General features: G+C 43.7%; 2 protein-coding genes across 2 annotated transcripts in view; both read left to right on the top strand.

Moving 5' to 3' along the window:
* Positions 1-1,695: 1,695 nt before the first annotated feature.
* Positions 1,696-10,352, top strand: LOC311112022 (H(+)/Cl(-) exchange transporter 4). The gene is made up of 14 exons (XM_084154983.1): positions 1,696-1,856; positions 2,582-2,742; positions 2,994-3,093; positions 3,368-3,555; positions 3,793-3,915; positions 4,087-4,293; positions 4,413-4,493; positions 4,623-4,895; positions 5,237-5,509; positions 5,764-5,950; positions 6,089-6,290; positions 6,627-6,823; positions 7,543-7,762; positions 8,981-10,352. Exons 1-14 carry the CDS (start codon positions 1,844-1,846, stop codon positions 9,069-9,071), a joined length of 2,316 nt encoding a protein of 771 aa, XP_084011109.1. The 5' UTR covers positions 1,696-1,843; the 3' UTR covers positions 9,072-10,352.
* A 911-nt stretch (positions 10,353-11,263) lies between these two features.
* LOC311112324 (CLIP-associating protein 1-B-like) overlaps positions 11,264-21,458 on the top strand; it is a 44,698-nt gene continuing 34,503 nt past the window's right edge. Inside the window, exons 1-8 of the mRNA XM_084155385.1 lie at positions 11,264-11,417; positions 12,174-12,760; positions 15,207-15,285; positions 15,391-15,494; positions 15,603-15,694; positions 15,800-15,875; positions 17,110-17,207; positions 17,381-17,451. Coding sequence (XP_084011511.1) covers positions 12,566-12,760; positions 15,207-15,285; positions 15,391-15,494; positions 15,603-15,694; positions 15,800-15,875; positions 17,110-17,207; positions 17,381-17,451 — 715 coding nt within the window. The 5' untranslated portion in view covers positions 11,264-11,417; positions 12,174-12,565. The remainder of the gene's footprint in view (positions 11,418-12,173; positions 12,761-15,206; positions 15,286-15,390; positions 15,495-15,602; positions 15,695-15,799; positions 15,876-17,109; positions 17,208-17,380; positions 17,452-21,458) is intronic.

Genomic DNA, 21,458 nt, shown 5'->3' with positions numbered 1-21,458 from the left:
TGGCGTGGTTACACGTGGTCTGCGGTTGTGAGGCCGGTTGGACGTACTGCCAAATTCTCTTTAACGACGTTGGAGGTGGTTAATGGTAGAGAAATTAACATTCAATTCTCTGGCAACAGCTCTGGTGGACATTCCTGCAGTCAGCATGCCAATTGCACACACCCTCAAAACTTAAGATATCTGTGGAATTATGTTACATTTTACATTTTAGCCATTTAGCAGACGCTCTTATCCAGAGCGACTTACAGTTAGTGAGAACATACATTTTTTCATACTGGCCCGCCGTGGGAATCGAACCCACAACCCTGCCGTTGCAAGCGCCATGCTCTACCAACTGAGCTAAAAGGGACTATGTTGTGTGACAAAACTGCACATTTTAGAGTGGCCTTTTATTGTCCCCAGCACAAGGTGCACCTGTGTAATGATCATGCTGTTTAATCAGCTTCTTGATATGCCACACCTGTCAGCTGGATGGATTATCTTGGCAAAGGAGAAATGCTCACTAACAGGGATGTAATCAAATTTGTGCACACAATTTGAGAGAAAAAAGGGAACATTTCTGGGATATTTTATTTCAGCTCATAAAACATGGGTCCATCACTTTACATGTTGCATTTATATTTTTGTTCAGTGTAATTTACAAACATACTGCACCTCCTGCCCAGCACCGGCAGCTAAAATCAAAACCACTTACTGGGGAGAATAGGGGGGGTACTCTTTTCCTGGTCCAGTCAGTGTGCCCTCTCAGCAAAATACAGCTGACAGACCTTTTTATAAATAATGATGATAAAACATGTGCTTAAAAATGTTTAGTAATTAATTGAACATCTAAAAAAATTGAAAAACAAGACAATCTGAGGGGGCATGTGTCTTTGTGCCCCCAATGGGCATGATGCTACTGAACACACACACACACACACACACACACACACACACACACACACACACACACACACACACACACACACACACACACACACACACACACACACACACACACACACAGAGGATGGAATTGCTTTTTAAGTTTATGGAATGACTTCTTCCTCTCACTACTAGCTTTGTCTCTTTAGAAACTGTGGGGCCCCATGGAGGGTTGCCAGATTAAATAAGAATACAACTGACTGTGTGTACCTTTAAAAATAAGGCTGATGGAAATGGGAAAAGACATCACTTTGGTTGCTATATCAACTAAAAAGACCAAACAAGCTATGCTGCTACTAGGGCATTTACATGTCATCTATAGATTTAGGAGACTCTGAACTGATCAAATACATTCAATAGCCTGTTTATTAACTGCTATTTTAAAGAAATCAAGTGATTGTTTTACTATACAGAGGTATTCAAAGTGGTGCATTTATTTGATTTGGAACAATATCCGGTGATACATTCCTTTTTCCTGTATCACATCTCTGACATACAGAGCTTGTGACCCAAGTAGGCGGCTGAATATGCAGGCCATGTCAAGAAGAGAAGAACAAACATTTTCAACACACAATAGCACACAAATAACCCTCTATAGAGGCAGTTTAGTGGTCTGGTGGTCTCTCTGTGAGTGAACAGTAGCCTACACACTGAGATGAATAAACGGATACAAATTTTAGATTTTTCTTTCAGCCACAAGGTGCTGCCATTTCCCTACTCACAAGTCCACCTTCATGCGTTGACAGGTTGAGCAGATGCATTGTGGGAAGCAGAAGCCTATGACGTCATCTTCTCTCTATTTTCTAAACAGGTTTGGCTGGTGACAACCTAACACCGTATCAAAATGCATTCAATATTGGTGATTATATAGCTAAGAGATATATATGTCTTTATTTTGAGGAGTCGGATCGTGTGAACAATGGACGGAGACGGTAAGTGTGAATTTCATTGCATGTCTAATAATGCCATAATGATTAAAGGGAGACGCAATGATATCTGGCCAAATCTTAGCTAGCAGTAACGTTAGCGGTCTTATTACATCCATATCTACTTGCTTTAGCTAGGTATATCTAAAAGCTACATGAAGGCCTCTGTCACTGTCACTGATCAATGATTTGTAATTCAGTATTCAAGCATGGCCAGCAAGTTCCGCATGTAGCTAGCCTACTCTTGTATTCTTGACTGCTCAGTAACGTTACTGTTTTCGCTGCCTCTGCATGACGTAGCTACCCTATGAGAAAAAAATGACAGAATTATAGCGACCATGTATCCAAGTAAGCTACTAATGTAGTTATGTGCAATAAAATGCAAATAATACATGTGAAATATATGATGATCAACAACAAGAACATGAAAATAGGGCCACTGTCTGCTCTGGACAAATGTCCAAACTGAAGCTAAAATTAATCTGGACATAGTATCACAAGGTCTGTCTGGTGACCCGAATCCCAATAATTACAATTTCATACATTTCATGGGCATTATTGGCAGCATAGTGCTTCATACAGTGTTGAGGATCGGAGTACTGACTTGGCTGGGTTCGCGGTCTCTTCAACCTCTGTGTGTGTGTGTGTCTTTTGGAGGTGTTGGGATAAAGCAGAAGTGTGTGAAGGCCTGCATTAGACAATAAGAAATCTTCTTTCGTCTCTCTGACCAGGGGCCAGCAGTACTGGGGCCACTCCCTCAGAGGAGATGAATGGTACTGGGAACCTGATGGACTTCCTGGATGAGCCCTTCCCTGACGTGGGCACCTATGAAGACTTCCACACCATTGACTGGCTCCGGGAAAAGTCACGCGACACAGACCGCCATAGGAAGGTGAGGGGCACACACACACACACACACACACACACACACACAGCTCTACACTCTAAGCATTTTCTTCTTCTTCATCCCCAGAGGATATCATTCTTCTTCTTCTTCTTCTTCTTCTTCTTCTTCTTCTTCTTCTTCATCCTCTTCATCGTCATAATCGTCATCATCATAGAAAAACTATTGATGTCCACCTCATTAATTTAACCTGATGATCCATTGAACCTCCATTGATGGTTAATTGATGGTTGTTCTAGATCACCACCAAGAGTAAGGAGTCTTACTGGGAGCTTATTAAGAGTCTTCTGGATGCCTGGTCAGGATGGGTGGTGATGCTGCTCATAGGAATGCTCACAGGTAGGAACCACAGAGACAGAGGCATCCTGCAAAGCTCTTACATCTTTGGTACTACACTAGTCTCTTGTGATATGGCACACATGAGATTTGCTTCTGGGTGCCGAGATTCATACTGCACAAACATGAACACATGACATGGCTCTCTAACAACCAATCAAAAGTCACACAGCCAGAGTTGTGAAATACCACGTCTGGTCTGGATCCTTTTGATAGGCATGCCCGTTCCCTTTCTTAGAGTGATCTGTGGTCTCATGCTGTGTGTCCTCCCATGTAGGTACGCTGGCTGGAGTGATAGACCTGGCTGTGGACTGGATGACAGATCTAAAAGAAGGGGTGTGTCTGTCTGCGTTCTACTACAGCCATGAGCAGTGCTGCTGGACCTCCAACGAGACCACCTTTGACGACAGAGACAAGTGTCCGCAGTGGCAGAAGTGGGCCGAGCTGATGACTGGTCACTCTGAGGTCAGCAGATCAATGACCGTTAACCAGATATCCTCTTGATTAAAGCCACAATACTGAGTTTGTGTTTTAGCCCGACGAACGACAGACGTCACTTGGCTAGATTAAGGGATGTGGCTTGGGGAAATGTAACTACTCTCAGTTTCTGAGGTTTAACTTGGTGTTTGTTGTGATAGAGAGTGGGATGATTGTGTATCAGGTCATTAAACCCATATATTCCACCTGTTCTTGTTTCTCCAGGGTGCCGGGGCATATGTGTTGAATTACTTCCTGTATGTATTGTGGGCGCTGTTATTCTCTTTCCTGGCTGTGTCTCTAGTAAGAGTCTTTGCCCCCTACGCCTGTGGGTCAGGTATTCCTGAGGTGAGTGTTTGAAATGTTGGCGTTCACTAATAGAAAATAACCATACTATAGTATTTTAAATACTACATTTTGATTGGCTGAAGAGCATTCTAAGAGTGTTTATTAATTTCAGATAACTGCACAGTTGCAAAGGTTATACCAAAGGGGGATGCTGTGTGTCGTCTTGTGTAGATCAAGACCATCCTGAGTGGGTTCATCATCCGGGGGTACCTGGGGAAGTGGACCCTGCTGATCAAGACGGTGACCCTGGTCCTGGCTGTGTCCTCCGGGCTCAGCCTGGGGAAGGAGGGACCCCTGGTCCATGTGGCCTGCTGCTGTGGTAACCTCTTCTGCTCCCTGTTCTCCAAGTACAGCAAGAACGAGGGCAAGCGCAGAGAGGTACAGTTGTAGCCCATTACGCTCACATTTCAGGGGAAATAATACAATTTAGAGAAATTAAACAATTTATCCAAGTATTTAGTGTAGTCTGTATGTAACTCGGTTTGTCTGTTGTGCAGGTGTTATCGGCTGCTGCTGCCGCTGGGGTGTCAGTGGCCTTTGGAGCTCCGATTGGAGGAGTTCTCTTCAGCCTGGAGGAGGTGTTGTATACTTAAGTCCATTAGAAATCACCTGCTGTGTCCAATCAAATTCCATCTCACTTCCAGATACGTTGCTGTTATTTTTGATCCATTTCCTTTTAAATACTAAAGTATCTCTGTCCTGTCCAGGTGAGCTACTACTTCCCTCTGAAGACGCTGTGGCGCTCCTTCTTCGCTGCGTTGGTGGCAGCCTTCACCCTGCGCGCCATCAACCCGTTCGGCAACAGCAGACTGGTCCTGTTCTACGTGGAGTACCACACCCCCTGGTACATGGCTGAGCTGGTCCCGTTCATCCTGCTGGGGGTGTTCGGGGGCCTCTGGGGAACCCTCTTCATCCGGGGGAACATCGCCTGGTGTAGGAGGAGGAAGACCACTCTGCTGGGGAAGTACCCCGTCCTAGAGGTAACTAACTGTGGCACCCTATTCCCAATATAGTGCACTACTTTTGACCAGGACCCATAGGGTAGTTCTTGCATTGATTTACTTGCTTACTAGCACTGATTTAGTAGATAGTAGCTATTTATAAGAATGTTTTAGTGCAATGATTGTGATTTGGCCTATCTTAGTTGAATGCACTGATTGTATTTAAGTTGCTCTGGATAAGAGCATCTGCTAAATGACTCAAATGTAATGCCAGTTTCTGCTTCTTGCTAGCTTTTTGGGGTCTTTGCCAGTTTACTGTAAAGCACTTTGTGAGAACTGCTGATGTAAAAAGGCTTTATTAATACATTTGATTGATTAAGGTGATCGTGATAACGGGTATTACCGCGGTCCTGGCGTTCCCTAACCCGTACACGCGGCGCAGCACCAGCGAGCTCATCTCAGAGCTGTTCAACGACTGCGGTGCGCTGGAGTCCTCTCAGCTGTGTGACTACGTTAATAACCCCAACATGAGCCGTCCGGTTGACGACATCCCAGACCGCCCTGCTGGACCCGGGGTCTACACCGCTCTGTGGCAGCTGGCCCTGGCTCTTATCTTTAAGATAGTTATTACCATCTTCACCTTCGGCATGAAGGTCAGTATGCTGTACGGCATGGCTAGATAGGGTTATGTTAACTGACGTAAGCAGTTATGAAATGCTACTGAACTGCTTATGTGTGGGTTATGAAATATGAAAGTGTTAGGTCCTTTATGTAGCTCCCTTCAAATAAAGTGTTACCAAGTTTGGATCCCAGATATTGTGAGTAGGATAACCGTGCTCATGGTTGATTTGTTGTGTTCAGATCACCTCTCCGCCATGTTGTTCTATGTCCTCTGTGTTGTCTCCAGATCCCGTCTGGGCTGTTCATTCCCAGTATGGCTGTGGGGGCCATCGCTGGGCGAATCGTGGGCATCGCTGTGGAGCAGATGGCCTACCACCACCACGACTGGATCATCTTTAAGAACTGGTGTCGTCCCGGAGCCGACTGTGTTACCCCAGGGCTCTACGCCATGGTGGGCGCTGCCGCATGTCTGGGTGAGTCCCTATTCATTAGGGTTGTGTTCATTAGGCACCAAACGGATGAAAACAGACTGAAACAGGGCGGGATTACTTCACACTCTATAAAATATACACTCAGGTCATTAGGTTGACTCCTTTGTGTTGTTGTTATAGGAGGTGTGACCAGGATGACCGTGTCCCTGGTGGTCATTATGTTTGAGCTGACCGGTGGTCTGGAGTACATCGTACCCCTCATGGCCGCAGCCGTCACCAGTAAGTGGGTAGCGGATGCCTTTGGGAAGGAGGGTATCTACGAGTCCCACATCCAACTCAATGGCTACCCTTACCTGGACGTCAGGGACGAGTTCACGCACAGGTATTAATGAAAATGTATGCACTCACTAACTGTAAGTCGCTCTGGATAAGAGCGTCAGCTAATTGACTAAAATGTAAATGTATTACGGGATACATATTAGGAACTTTGTCGTTCCTCCTTCTCAGGGGAGGAACCTCGCCCCTAGTCAAGTCTCAACCCTGCAGTAGTCAAGAGTCATCCCTTCTCTAAGGGCTGGTTTTACCAGACACAAATTAAGCATAGTCCTAAACTAAAAATATATGTGTATACTTTGAGCATGTTTTTGCTTCCAGGAGTGGGATTAATCTGTGTCTGAGAAACAGCCCAAAGAGTTCCTAATATGTGATCCGTACACAGGACCCTGGCCACGGATGTGATGCGTCCCAGGCGCAGTGAGCCCCCCCTGGCCGTGTTGACCCAGGACAGCACCACAGTGGAGGATGTGGAGACGCTCATCAAGGACACCGACTACAACGGCTTCCCCGTGGTCGTGTCCCGAGAGTCGGAGCGCCTCATCGGCTTCGTCCAGCGCAGGGACCTCACTGTGGCCATCAGTAAGACATTAACCCTGGATCTCGCACACACAAACACACTCACACACACATTTTATATACTTTATTCAAATCCACAAATCACATTACAATCAAGAAGGATTCAAACATTTCGAAGGTCTTGGATGCATGGAACACTTAAGGATACAAAAAGCACCTTCTCCATACAGCTAGGATGCCCATAACACCTGCAAGAGAACAGTACCTTGCTAATTGCTTTACTCAAGTCTTAGGTCGGCCTGCAATCTGAAGGCCACGTACTGTAAGCCTATGTAACGTGGCCAAGGCTGCCAAATATCAGTGCTACCGACTTACAGTCATATCCAAGGCTGTGCAAGCGTGATATAAGGGGCTGGTATTTAAGAAGCTTTTCAGCAAAGGCCCACTCCATCAAACTTTCAAATGAGCAGCCCACTTCCAAAATGACCACCTCTCTCTGGCCTCCCTCTACAACAACAATATATGTTGTGCTTAAAGGCCTGCTTCCATTGAACAAAATAGTGGGACTGTTACAGTAGGTTGTTTTCACTGTGAAATGACAGGCTAAACAACAAACATAATAGTTTGGAGAACATGAATAGGAAGTTGTGATCATAGCTATTGTAAGTCACATAGAAAGACATCAGCATATGTTGAAGAACACTGTATTTAATGTGTCAGTTCATTGAGTATTATCTGTGGTGTCTGAGGAGTCACAGCTGATATTTCTCCCTCCCTCTCAGAGACTGCCCGTCAGAAGCAGGACGGGGTGGTGAGCAGCTCTGTGGTCTACTTCACGGAGGACACCCCCCAGGTGGCCGAGGCCTGCGACCCCCAGCCCCTGAAGCTGCGGCGCATCCTCAACCTCAGCCCCTTCACCGTCACAGACCACACCCCCATGGAGACTGTGGTGGACATCTTCAGAAAGCTGGGGCTCCGACAGTGTCTGGTCACCAGGAGCGGGTAAGGCTGAGAGAGGGGTGTGTGTGTGAGGGATGAGTGTGTGGGGGTGAGGGTTATGGGGGTCTAGTGATCTGAGCTGGGGCTCCGACAGTGTCTGGTCACCAGAAGCGAGTGAGTCTGTCATCAACCAATCAACCAACCTAACATAGTCTTCATCCACCAGAGTTTCTGCTAGTTTAGAATGTTTCACATTTTAGTCATCGAGCAGTTGCCCATGAGCGACATACAGTCCAGGGCCCGGTTTCCCATAGCGATGGAATTTAGGCTTACGACTGTTTTAACAACGCATCTTTTCTACAACGGCCGAAGTATGTAACGTGCGTTTCCCAAAACACCACGCAGATAGAACGTTCGCTAAGTGCGTTGTTGAGGCATGTGTCGATACTAATAGGATCGAAAGAAAGGCAGCGCTGCTCTCGGATCAGCTTTCTCCCTTTCAAACCTTACCTTAACATTAGAATTATTCCACAATACTGACGACGGGTCAGCTCCTATGAGATATTATCACCTATGGCTACAAATATTGAAGCGCCTTATTCTAATGCTTACCCTATAATAATGCACTAAATCAAGATTTGGCACATCATTGCGCACATGTAGGCTATACATCATGAAATATATTGAGGCAAAAATTACAGACAGTAGCGTAGCCTACAAGCTAAATAAAACTCAATTGAATTAACTTGAAATGAATTCCTTATAGTCTATACTGTATGTATCTTTTAATACAGTCATCTTGGTTTTCATTTGAAACATCTTTATATCCTTCGCTTGTTTGTAACAATTGCAAAGACATTGGCAACTTTGTATTTGTAGTCACATTCGTTCTGATGTTGTCTGCGGTCACAGAAAGACAGATAAAAAAGTTGATTTTGTGTTAGCTGAGATCTTCTGTGTATAAAGGGCAAAAAAGTATCTAACGACGCACTTGGTGGTCTGAGGCAGTAGTTAAATAACAAGTGTTTAAGGGCAACTGTAGTGACGAGGGTTTTGGGAAACAGCTCAGAGATTTAACTATGCTCCTACAAAGGTTCTAACGATGAACTTAGCCTTAAGATGCATTTGGGAAAACGGGCCCAGTATTCTAAAATGGGCTCATTTTACTTTGGTGTTAGATTTATGAAGACCATAGACTCTGTTGAATCATTCCAAGGTTTATTGGATGGTGGAATGATTTGTGTTTTGTCCCCCCCCCCCCCCCCCCCCCTCTCTCTCTAGGCGTCTGTTGGGCATCATCACTAAGAAGGATGTCCTCCGTCACATGGCCCAGATGATGAACCAGGACCCAGAATCCATCATGTTTAACTAGCGGCCCAAGAAGAAGAAGAAGCTTTGTTATCCCCAGGACCTCTCTGCCCCTCCCCTCCCTCAGACTGTAAATAGTGAAACTCTACTGTAACCTGTAATGAAGATGACTCACTCTCAAATACTAACAGGCCCCCAGTGTTTAGAATGGAGGGATGGAGATAGCGGGGTGAAGAAAGAGGGGGATCAGGACTAAGATGGAGAAATGAAGGAAGAGGGGTGTGTGGACCAGAATGGAAGGATGAATAAATAGGGGTGTAAGGACAAGGAAGGAGAGATAAGGAAGGAAGATGGTGTCTGGTCAAGAATGAATGAAGGAAGGAAGATGAATGAACAGGGTGTGAGGACCAGGATGGAGAGGGGATGGAAGAGGTGTCAATCATGGCAAGGAGGGAAGCACCTTATGTCTGGGATGATGACAGTTGTTGTTTTAGTTTGATGTGCTGCTGACACCATATTTATGTTTTTAGTGAAGCTTCAACGCCTACTGTAATTGACTTGAGTCTAAGTTGTCAATGTTAAGTTGGTGGCCCTTAGAACCCATTGTTCCGAGGGTATATTTCACATGTTAACGTTACTTTAACATTTGCGTCTTCTCAAATGTTTCTCAATATTGAACTGTAATAACATAGTTTTAACACTGGTACTGTATGTATTTACTAGAAGACAGCATATCATGTCAGTTGATTTAGTTTATCCAGGGTATGTATATATATGTATATTTTTTTTGCAATGAAGAATGCACTTTGGATGAAAGAAAGCTGAACCAGAAAGCGCCACCAAGTCCATTGTTTTTCTTGTTACTTTATAGTTTTCACTCCATGTTGTCCCTCACCAGTTTCATAGGTTTTGTTTTTATATGCCAAGGGAATGTATTGTTGAAAATAACTGGAAATATTGAACCTGCCTCACTTTTGTTATTTTTGTTTTATTTTATACTTGTCAGTCCAGACGGGCCACAGTGGTTGTGTGGATTCAGCCACACTTGGTTCTCTTTCTTAGTCATTTCATACTGAAGGATAATTCCATATTTTTCTCAAATCCAAATCCATCCATCCATCCGTTGTTACTGTATTGCGAAACTATCGATTGTCATTATCTCGAGCAATTGAACACTACTGTAGTTGTTTATATTTATTGTTCAACATTACTGTAACTTGGAACTGGTACAGAAAACAGTTATTTGCACATTTGTTGGTGTTTGTAAATGATGTCTAAGTGATGCACAATATATACTATTTGCAATGTATGCAGTTCTGACATTAAAGAAAAGGGACATTGTGTCAACAAGAATGAGATTGTATTTATGTAATTGAGGCATATGATACTCATCGCGTTAGTAATATCTTTGTCATATTTGTGATGTTGAAACACAAGGAATCATGTGGAAAATGAATATTTTTAAGGGTGGTTCATTAAACATTGAGCGTCGCTATAATATTATGTAGAGGTTCTACTGACAAACTGTTTACGGTCACATTATTTTAAAAAGGAGGACCAAGTTCTAAGATCAGGTCATCCCATAATAGCCAGTGTTTAACACCTGAGCTGTTTTAAAGTTCAAAGGTCGATGCGACCAGTCTCCTTGAGCTTTTTGGTCAGGATACTTCTACAGTTCTCTGAATGGACTTGAATTTAAACACAGCTGGTTGTGGTTGTAGAGGGGGATGGAGACGATAGTGGGTAGCTCCCCAACAGGTGGAGGGTTGTACTTCTCCACCCTCAACAGTCAACATATAAGATACTGTCTCTGTCCTTTGGCCAGGTGAAAACTAGAGTTATCTGGAGCCAAGCACAAACATGGTACTGAGACAAGTGGGAGAGACACTCCATTAGAAGGACATTGATCTGTACTACAAAGTGAAATAGTGTTATTTACACATAGTGTTTTATTAACAAATGCTTTATTTACACAAAACTATTTGAGATACAAAACAACACACTGCACAAAAACTTGTAATTGTCAGTGTTACTGTTTTGCGATCAAATATTTGAAAGTGAGAGTGAGCTTTCTGTAATAGACAGCAGAGGGCACTGTTGGCGTGCAAACAAGCTACACATGTATGACTTTCATTGGAAATTATTACTATAAACAATGTAACCAAATAGCTAATGTAGCTAGCAGATTTTTTTTTTTTTATATAACTGTTGCTAGCTAAATGATATCACATATTGGATCGAGCTAGCGAGCAGGCTACATAACGGTCTGCTCTGAGTACTGTACTTGGCTCCACGCATACAGTACGTGTGGGTTCATCGCCTGCTACTACTGCTGGATGTCCAGTATCCTGGCTCTTGATTTTTTCCGAACGAATCTGAGCTGAGACGAGCGTCTGGATGCAGATTACTGGTAATTGGCTAACTAGCTAGTTAATAATCCCTTGGTAAATTAGTGACGACAATTGCTTAATTGTAGTCTAAATGAATTGACCGCTGATATTTGTTGGCATGATTTAAATGTTTGCTGGTAGCTGCTAGAGACAGTTAGCCAACGGAAGCTAGCTGGCTAGCTAGCTGGAGGAGCCAGTGACGGTGAAACAGCTTGGCGTGCTAGCTAGTGGCTAACTAGTTAGCTTAATCTAGCTAGCTAGCGTTAGCTACGTTTGCTGTGTTGATTCAGCTTTGATTGATAGCTACATTTAATCTAGTTAGCTAACAATTTAACTGTAATGTTTTAACTAGCTAGCTTGTTATTTGTCTGTATAGCAAATAATTCGTCCTATTTCAAGTTAGCTAGCTATCCATTTTGCTTAGCACAAAAGCTACCTAGCTAGCTACCTAATTTACTAAGCTAGCCAGCTAGCTTGGCTAAACACTAGCTAGCAACTTTCACAACGTGAAGTAGCCAGCTAACTAGCTAGGTAACTAACGTTAGCTAAGCCAATTGTGTATTGATACTTCAATAAAAATTGGGTTTTATTGCTGTGTAACGTTAGTGTGTATTTGTCAGTTCAGTAGTCCAGCTAAATACTATTGTTATTAACTAACTACTCATTGTTACACTGACTGTAACTACACTGTTTTGCTTAGCCTATGTTTGTGTTACACTAAGGCCTATTGTCTGGAGTACTTGTTATAATACTTCTGTATCCCCTTGTGATTTTAGGTCCATAGGAAAGCAAAGAATTACTGAAGAATGAAGTACAATCATTTCAGCAATCCTCTTCTTCATCATCAGTCCACGTTGCTGTCCTCTTGTCCACGACTGATCATATTTGTAGTTTGATCTGGAACACAAGAGTGACCTAAAACCTCTGGACAGTTCCTGACTGGACTGCTGTTATCTCTGCATTCTCGCCTTCCCCGAGATTTCATCTCCACAGCATACCCTTGAAATAAAGGGTCAACTTTTTGGGATAAACGTTACACACTTTATATAGGAAAGTGTGTAATATATCTGGAATATAGGCCTACCCTACACTTCTCTGTGAGCAGAATAGGCCTATACATTTTTCTTTGTCCCGTGTTATTGTGGTGTTATACCTTTGGTGAGACACTATGGAGTGGAATATGGAGTACTGTATGGAGCAGGTTATGCAGAAGGACCTGGGTCGGAGACTACAGGTGGGCCAGGACATCATAGACTCCATCCTGGACAAGGACAAGTTCCAGGACTTGGAGCAGGACCAGACCATGCTGGACAGAATGGTGGATGGTGTCGCTACCAACTGGGTCAACTCCAGCAATTTCAAGGTATGGGATACCATGGGATGGCACTGTCACAGGCAGCCAAAAAACGTGCTGCTATAACCATAAGGTGAAAGTGACTGGTGTAACACAAGTATAGGAAAGAGACTGTCATTCACTGTAACATAATTCAGAAAGGGTGTGTGAGACTGTCACCTGGGGGGAGAATATAACCTACAGGCCCTGTGGCTTCAAACTTCACACAAGGGCTTGTTGTGCACAATATTAGGTTAGTTGCTTTATAAGCTAGCTTCATGCATACTGCAGTGATGAACTGACTAGTGGGTTAGCTCCTGATGACTGTTGATGGCCACTCAGTACCATGGGGCTTTTAATAGCTGGCTGTCGTAAAGAACAGTGCAGAGTGAGATGGATGGACTCTAAACCACTTTGGTGTCTGTGATCCCTGTGTATCATAGTACAAATTTGAGGGTCTTCTTGACCCCCAAATCCCACCAGAGTAGATCTCACCTTGCCAGTCCTAGATAAGATGTGATGGTGATTCATCAGATGTAGCCTAAGCCTAGCTAGCCTACATGTCCAGCAAACCAAAACATTACATCACCCACCCATTCTTTCACTATTAGGTCTTCAGCCTCAGTACAGTCACAAACACAAGATGAAGGCTGAGCAGTAAGGAATTCATTCTTCACCAAGGGGATGGTTATCTGTTTGGTGGCCTGAATCCTTTGTGTTTGATCTGTATCCACTAGAGACGGTATCCCAAGGGACATTTAGCTAACTACACAATCACTGCACTGCTGAAAGGCCATAGGATAACATGATAGGATAACATGGGACCCTAATGTTATCAGCAGAGCAGACAATTCAGCCCCCTACCCAAGCTTTAGGCTATTAACCTAGCCTATAAAATTCCCCAGACTGTTTATAACAGCTATTCAAACTCCACAAATGTCCTTCCAGACTGTCAGTGGTCAGAGTCTCTAACGGCTTCTTCCATGTAAACATTGAGGTGGCGGAGCGGGACACTGTCAACAGTATCACAGCTTGTTTTTGTCGAGCTCTGATGTTGAGTAATCTATCGACTGAGCTCAAGCAAGGGGTTCGCTGCTTTGATTTGTCTGTGCTTTCAGGCTGGAGCTGACCTCTGAACTCTGTGTGTGATGAAGGGAGAAGCCATGTCAACCACTCTACTGCCACACACACACACGCGCACTCACACGCATAGAAAACAGCTTACCCCTCTCTCAGCGAATCAGAATGCTGCACCCTGTGCTGCTCTAGAAATGGTGTCCCCTCCAATCAGAGTGATTACTCCGAGAGAGCAGTGCAGTAATGGGGACATGGACTCCCACGGCAATAGTGTTGAGCTTATTTTACCAACTATCATTAGGCTACCCCAGATAAGACCCAGTCTGTCTACCTGGGCTGGCCCCCCACAAGTAGAGGGGAGGAGAACACCAGATATGAATGGCTAAGAATCAATGAATAGGCTAACCCCCTACGTGAAGAATGATCAGGATTTAGTTTATTTTCTCATTTTGCTAGCTTCTGTCATCGCTCTGCTAGTAAAGACCAGTTAGTTTTTAGCATTCAGCGCCGGAAATGCTGTGTTTTTGTTTCAGCATCAGATGGGAGTAGGTTGAAAGCTGTTGATAAAGAAGGAAAGGAAGGCAGGCCTAGTCAAACACTGCAGGACTTTCAGAGGGAGGGAGGGGGCACTGCAGCAGGCTCACAGCTCTATACAGCTGTTGACGGACAACCTGTTCTCAAATGGTGTGTGTTTGTGTTCTGTCACTTCTGAATAGTCTTCAGCACCTTGTTTTAAATGTTTTTAAATTAAAGCTATTTACTCAGACACATTTTTGATATGCAGCAATTATGAATTTGTATTTACAACCAACAATTATTTTGTACGTGCAATGTGAACTTCTCCACTAGGTGACATTAGGCAGCAGGAAACTGTTGAGAAATTGTTCTCTCTCTACAAATATAAACCCTGGGGTTCCAAAAATTGCACCATAGCCCGAGCAAGAAGCTCAGGTGATGCGAATGTGTTGATTATGGCGTTAGCAGGGATACTCTCACTACACGTTCATTGAGTGTCCCATGCCACCCCAAGACAAGGAAAGATACCTTCCTTTGTGCCAGCCAAACCCTTATCACATCTCAAAGTTGTTTCCGACATGGTTAGTATTTTATTTTCTACAGTAGTCCTACAGCAGCATCAGTAGGTTGTTACAATATATATATTATTTGTGTTTGAGGGCTTCCTTTGCTTTTAACATTTTATAAAGGGAACAAAACCAAGATTTATCACATTACCCACAATCCTTTGCAACCTGAACTTGTATTTCAAAGGCTTATTTTTATGATGTTATGCATTCTTCTCTCTCAATGTCTCTAACATTTATGCTTTTGTTGAATAGCCTATGTTATATATAAAAAAATATATATACTAAAATGTTTATCTTTTGATCTTTATTCTTAGGTGGCTTTGTTGGGAATGGACATACTGTCAGCTTTAGGAACAAGACTACAGGAACGGTTTAGGACACAGATTGGAACTGGTAAGCTATCCATGGCAATTGTATGCATTATAACAAATATTTTTGATTCATAATTGTTTTGTCACATAATTAATATCTTTGTCCTTGCCTTCTTCCTCCCATTAGTTTTGCCGAGTTTGATAGATCGACTAGGCGACTCAAAGGACCAAGTCAGAGACCAGGACCAAGCTCTTCTACTAAAGATCATGGATCAAGCTGCTAACCCACAGGTAATGTCAGCATGTACTGTAGACTCACCTACCTGTTAGTATCGGAAATAAACATTTAAATATAAAAAACGGACAACAATACATTTCTTTTATTTTATTTATTTGCAGTATGTATGGGATCGAATGTTAGGAGGATTCAAACACAAGAACAACAGGACCAGAGAGAGTGTCTGCATTTGCCTTATCGCCACGTTAAATGTGTAAGTTCATAATAGCCAGGAAGGGTTAAAACATACTATTTCATCTGTTTTGTCATACACATTCTTTGTGCTTTTAAAAAATAATGATTTTTTTCCCCCTTACAGATATGGAGCTCAAGGCTTGACCCTCAGCAAAATTGTCCCCCACATATGTAATCTTTTAGGAGACCCTACAAGCCAGGTATAGTTACATTATTTTTTGAAGCAAAAATTGGTGCTTAGGCTATTAAACTATACTGAACAAAAATATAAATGCAACATGCAACAATTTCAAAAAATTGACTGAGTTACAGTTCATATGAGGAAATCAGTCAGTTGAAATAAATTAATTAGTCACATGACTGGACAGGGGCGCATCCATGGGAGGGCATAGGCCCACCCACTTGGATGCCAGGCCCACCCACTGGGGAGCCAGGCCCAGCCAATCAGAATTAGTTTTTCCCCACAAAAAACGGATTTTCCCCGCTGGTGAAGAAGCCAGATGTGGAGGTCATGGGCTGCAGTTGTGAGGCCGGTTTGATGTACTGCCAAATTCTCTAAAATGACGTTATGGTAGAGAAATTAACATTAAATTGGACATTCCTGCAGTCAGCATGCCAATTGCACGCTCCCTCAAAACTTGAGACATCTATGGCAATTTAATGTGTGACAAAACTGCACATTTTAGAGTGGCCTTTTATTGTCCCCAGCACAAGGTGCACCTGTGTAATGATCATGCTGTTTAATCAGCTTCTTGATATGCAACACATGTCAAGTGGATGGGTTATCTTGGCAAAGGATACATTTTTACTAAGGGATGTAAGCAAATTTGTGCACACAATTTGAGAGCAATAGGCTTTTTGTGTGAATGGAAAAATTCTGGGAAATTTTATTTCAGCTCATGAAACATGGGACCAACACTTTACATGTTGCGTTTATATTTGTGTTCAGTATACATTGTAGTGTTAAACTTGATTTCAGCTGTCACTGAGGTTGACAACAGCATTATTGGTGTTTCAGAACTCTCTGGTGGTTGACCAACAGTGTTACAGATTCCATGTGAACTTATCAGACTTCAGTACTTTCCTGATATCTCTAGTCTGTTTATTCCTTGCAATTAGCTTGTTTTGTACACTTTTTCAAAAGGCTTTGCTCTCTTCTGTCATCACGCACTTCAACAGCACTTCTGCACTTCCTGTCGGGAACAGGAAGCTGTGTCCATGGACCTCTCTTCCTGTACTGATATAGTGCAAGCCATCTTTGTCAGTTTCAAATAGCACAACTATATTGACTATTACAGTCAATAAGAGAGAATTTCTGTATTTTTTACATATAATTTTGTGTTCAATCCAGACAAACGATTTTGTCGTTGGTTAGTGTGCAGATGGATGAGTGAAGCCGTGTTAATGTGTCCTGTTTTATTTCCTGACACGCAGGTGCGAGACGGGGCCATGAACTGTCTTGTTGAGATCTACAGACACGTCGGGGAGAGGGTGCGGATGGACTTGGGGAAAAAGGGACTGCCACAGTCACGGTACCTTCATCCTCTGTTGTATTTCTGATATCAAGGCTTTCTGTTGAAGTGCAATCACCATGACCCAGTTCTCTGGTATCTCCAGGGAGCCTGCCTGTCCGCTTTTAGGCTTGCACCTTGTCATAATTGTATGAAAATGCCTTTAAAACAATATTCTGTCTTTCTCTTTCCAGGTTGAATGTCATTTTCAGTAAATTTGATGAAGTTCAAAGATCGGGGAACATGATTCTGTCCCCTGTCTCAGGTAAGCACAGTACTTCCTTTGCTCTCACTGTTGTACTTTCCAACTGTCCAACACCACATGGAAACATTCATCCCTTTCCATTGAGCGTTGTCATATTGATATGTTCTGGTGTAGTGCAAGCAGTGCACTGGGATAGGACTATGCTTATGGAGTTGAGGGGGGTCTCATATCCAAGCTGTGCCCATATCCATAAAGCATCTCAGAGTATGATTGCTGATCTAGGATCAGTTTTGGCATTTAGATCATAATGCATGAAATTATACAGAGCTGCTATCCTAATTTGATCACTGTTGTTGCAGAGAAATTTCCTGCCCAGCACGAAATGCAGCTTCTAAAGTTTGTAATTTGCCCTAACGAAAAATGTATCAACCCCTACAAACATTTCTATTAATTATAATGCACATAATAATTGACATTTCCTATTGCTGCAGGATTATTTTCCTGCTGTGAGAAACTGGTCAAATTAAGACAAGATGTATGTACAGGTGGGGACCTGATCCTAGATCAGCACTCCTACTCTGAGACACTTTGTGGATACAGACCCTGGGCTCAGACCACTTAGAGCTGGACAGAAAACCAACAACAGAGAAACCTGTTCCGTGTCCAGGCTCTTTCAGAAGAGAACAGTTAGTATGCATTGAGCAGTCTCTCTGCAGCAATGCAGGGCTGCAGGCAGGGGGTCAGATTCTCCTTTCAGCTGCTCTCTATTGGACATGTTCTTGGTATTCTGCACACAGAGTAGTGCCTTACCCTGAAGCAGCAGTATTGAACCAGGACCGACTGATATCGGAGATTGTGTCTCTTTGTTGCTGCGGCCGTATCATTTGACTTTCCTCAGGCCTCTTAAGTCTGGGACATAAAGGGTATAATTGCTGTGGTCATGAGGCTTCACTTTCATCACAAGAGTTCACCCTGTAGAGATTAGACTAGAGCTGCTGTAATCTCTACTTTCATTTAGTAGACTGAATGACTTCATATCAAACCTAAGCAAATTGGCCAAAGCAAGGTGTCATGCTAGTTATTTTATGGTAATGCATCATTGACGTCATTGACCGACATCTCATTGGTGTTTCCTGTTCACCTTGTGGGCCAAAGAAAGGGGAAAACCCTTTGCTGTCAACACAGTTTTTCCCCCTGTGCGGCTCGAAGGTTAACCAGGAATAAAGGCAATGTCTTGGCCTGGCCTCTCTACAACACCAGATACTTCAAAGGCCTGCCTCTCCTGTGCAGCTGACAGCTCATGAATGTCAACAGTCCAGGCAAGTGGAAAGGACCTCTCTCTCTGCCCAGGAATCCTGTGTCCTATTCATTTGGTACCAACCCGATTGAAACAGGGAGGTACTGCATCTGAATTTGTCCAATGAGAAACACTTGTTTTCACGGCGTGCCCTAATGAATACTAGACCTGGGGCTGGCGAAGGGAAAGGGAGAGCCAGAGAGGCTTAGCCTTGGAAGAGGCAGCAACACAAGGGACTCTGCTGCAGGCATTTTGTCATCCGTGCAGTCACAAGACCTAGCTAGAGGGGAGGGGAAGGAGTAGCCTGGAGTACGGTAGGTAGAGACAATAGAGAAGAGACAGACATACGGCAGTGTTTGTCCTTGTTGCTCACTGTTACTTAGGTCTGTTAGTGTGTGGAATCAACAGCCCTGCTATGACCACAGGAGAAGGTATGGATCTTTTTTCTCTTTACAAAGGCCTTTTATAGCTACTGCATGGGTAGATTAGCTATAGTCGTGTTCGCATTGGGATTAGCCTATGGTGTTTACAGGTGGCCTCTGTAGGTAAATGAAAGGGAGTGGTGTTTTTGGTGAGAACTGCAGGAGATTTCATACAGGATGTTTCTCTTTCTTTCATTTCTTATAAAGGAAATAGTTTGGGCTGTTTATGTTACTGTGTTTGACATTGGTGAAACATTATACTAAGATGCTAGATACAAGGCAAATTAGCCCTGGTTTGTTTAGCTCATACTTGGACAAATGTTTTGGTCAGAAGAAAGAGCAGAGGACTAAATGTTACTTTTGTCTACTTCCTCATCACTTCCTTGCCAGTAGCCAGTCAATTAAGGTGCCAACTGTGCTCTGTGAATAGCCCTCTGCCTAGTGCACTTCTGACGCACACATTATGAATAGGGGGCACTGAATGACTGGCAGAGGTGCCTTCTGTCAGTAGGGTAGGGTTACAGCTAGCTAGGGCTTTCATAGTATTTTGTCTTTTTTGTATTTTATTAGGCTCCCCAATTAGCTACATCCAAAGCTGCAGCTACTCTTGCTGGGGTCCACATAAAACATGACATAATACAGAACATTAATAGACAATTACAGCTGAACTACAGAAAACAACATATTACATAACATTAAGACAGGTACAGAACTAAATAAATGTAAAATAAATAAATACATTATAATACATAGAATTAAGACATGAAGTACATACATTTAAAATAAGAATACACACTTTCATATTCTTATGCCTTAGCCTTTTGTTACAGTTGCTTACTGTTACAATTGTAGGTCCTGATCCTAATCTCTCAGAACCAGTTGTTCTGCAAAGACTAGCGAGAATCTCACAACATTAGGAACCACCCGTGTCCTTGGTTCTCCCATTTTGAAATCAATACTATTCATAATAATAATGTGATTCATAGATTCTACTGAAATGCAAGTGCACTGCAAACGACAATGGAAATGCTACAATTCCTCCAGCTAAGGCTTCAACCACAGTTTTCACCCCAGCAACTGCCATTCAGCTCATAAATGAGCTACAGATGGAGTTTCCTCCCTGTTAAAGGCTTCAATTTAATCCTTCACCTCAGCAACCGCGTTGGAGTTTTCTCCAGCTAAAGTTACAATTGAATCATTCACTTTAGCTACATAGGTGGACTTTTTAGAGATCCATCACTCCGCTAAATATATTAAACAGAGTCGTCATTGTGATGAGGTGTGAATGACGGAGTCAGGCGCAGGAGGTAAAACACAGAAATCCAGAGTTTATTCAGTGTACATGAATAAAGCGCAGCAAGCGTCAAAACGAAACTAGCACAAGGGAAAATCCACCTTGGCTACATACAAGGAAAGAGTAGCTCAACCAAGCTACTCACTCTCACAATGAACAATCACTCACAAAGGACAAGGGGGCAGAGGGAACACTTATACACAGACTAATGAGGGAATGAGTAGCAGGTGTGTGTGATTGACAAGACAAGACAAGACAAATGGAGTGATGATAAATGGAGCAGTAGTGGCTAGTAAGCCGGTGACGATGAATGCCGAAACCTGCCTGAGCAAGGAGGAGGGGCAGCCTCGGCTGAATTCGTGACAGTATCCCCCCCTTGACGCGCAGCTCCAGCAGCACGCCGACAACGGCCAGGAGGACGCGGAGCAGGGCGAGTCGGATGGCGACGATGGAAGTCCCTCAACAGAGAGGGATCGAGGATATCCCTCACTGGGACCCAGCACCGTTCCTCCGGACCGTACCCTTCCCACTCCACGAGGTACTGAAGGCCCCCCACCCGGCGCCTCGAATCCAGTATGGAACGGACAGAGTACGCCGGCGCCCCCTCGATGTCCAAAGGAGGTGTAGGGACCTCCCGCACCTCAGACTCCTGGAGCGGACCAGCCACCACCGGCCTGAGGAGAGACACATGAAACTAGGGGTTAATACGGTAATCAGGGGGGAGTAATAACCTATATGTGACCTCGTTGATTCTCCTGAGGACTTTGAACAGCCCTACAAACCGTGGGCTCAGCTTCCGGCAGGGCAGGCGGAGGGGTAGATTCCGGGTCAATAGCCAGACCCGTTCCCCGGTACAAAGACGGGGGCCTCACTGCGGTGATGGTCAGCGTTGGCGTTGGAGGTGAACATGGGCAGTGTTCCACGTCTCCTCCGCGCGCCAAAACCAGTCATCCACCGCAGGAGCTTCGGTCTGGCTCTGGTGCCACGGTGCCAGAACCGGTTGATAACCTAAAACACACTGAAATGGCGTTAGGTTCGTAGAGGAGTGGCGGAG

This window comes from Coregonus lavaretus (assembly GCF_964263955.1).
Source record: "Coregonus lavaretus genome assembly, chromosome: 38".
NCBI lineage: Eukaryota > Metazoa > Chordata > Actinopteri > Salmoniformes > Salmonidae > Coregonus > Coregonus lavaretus.
Note: the sequence above shows the minus strand (reverse complement) of the source record. Positions and strands in the feature narration are given on the sequence as shown.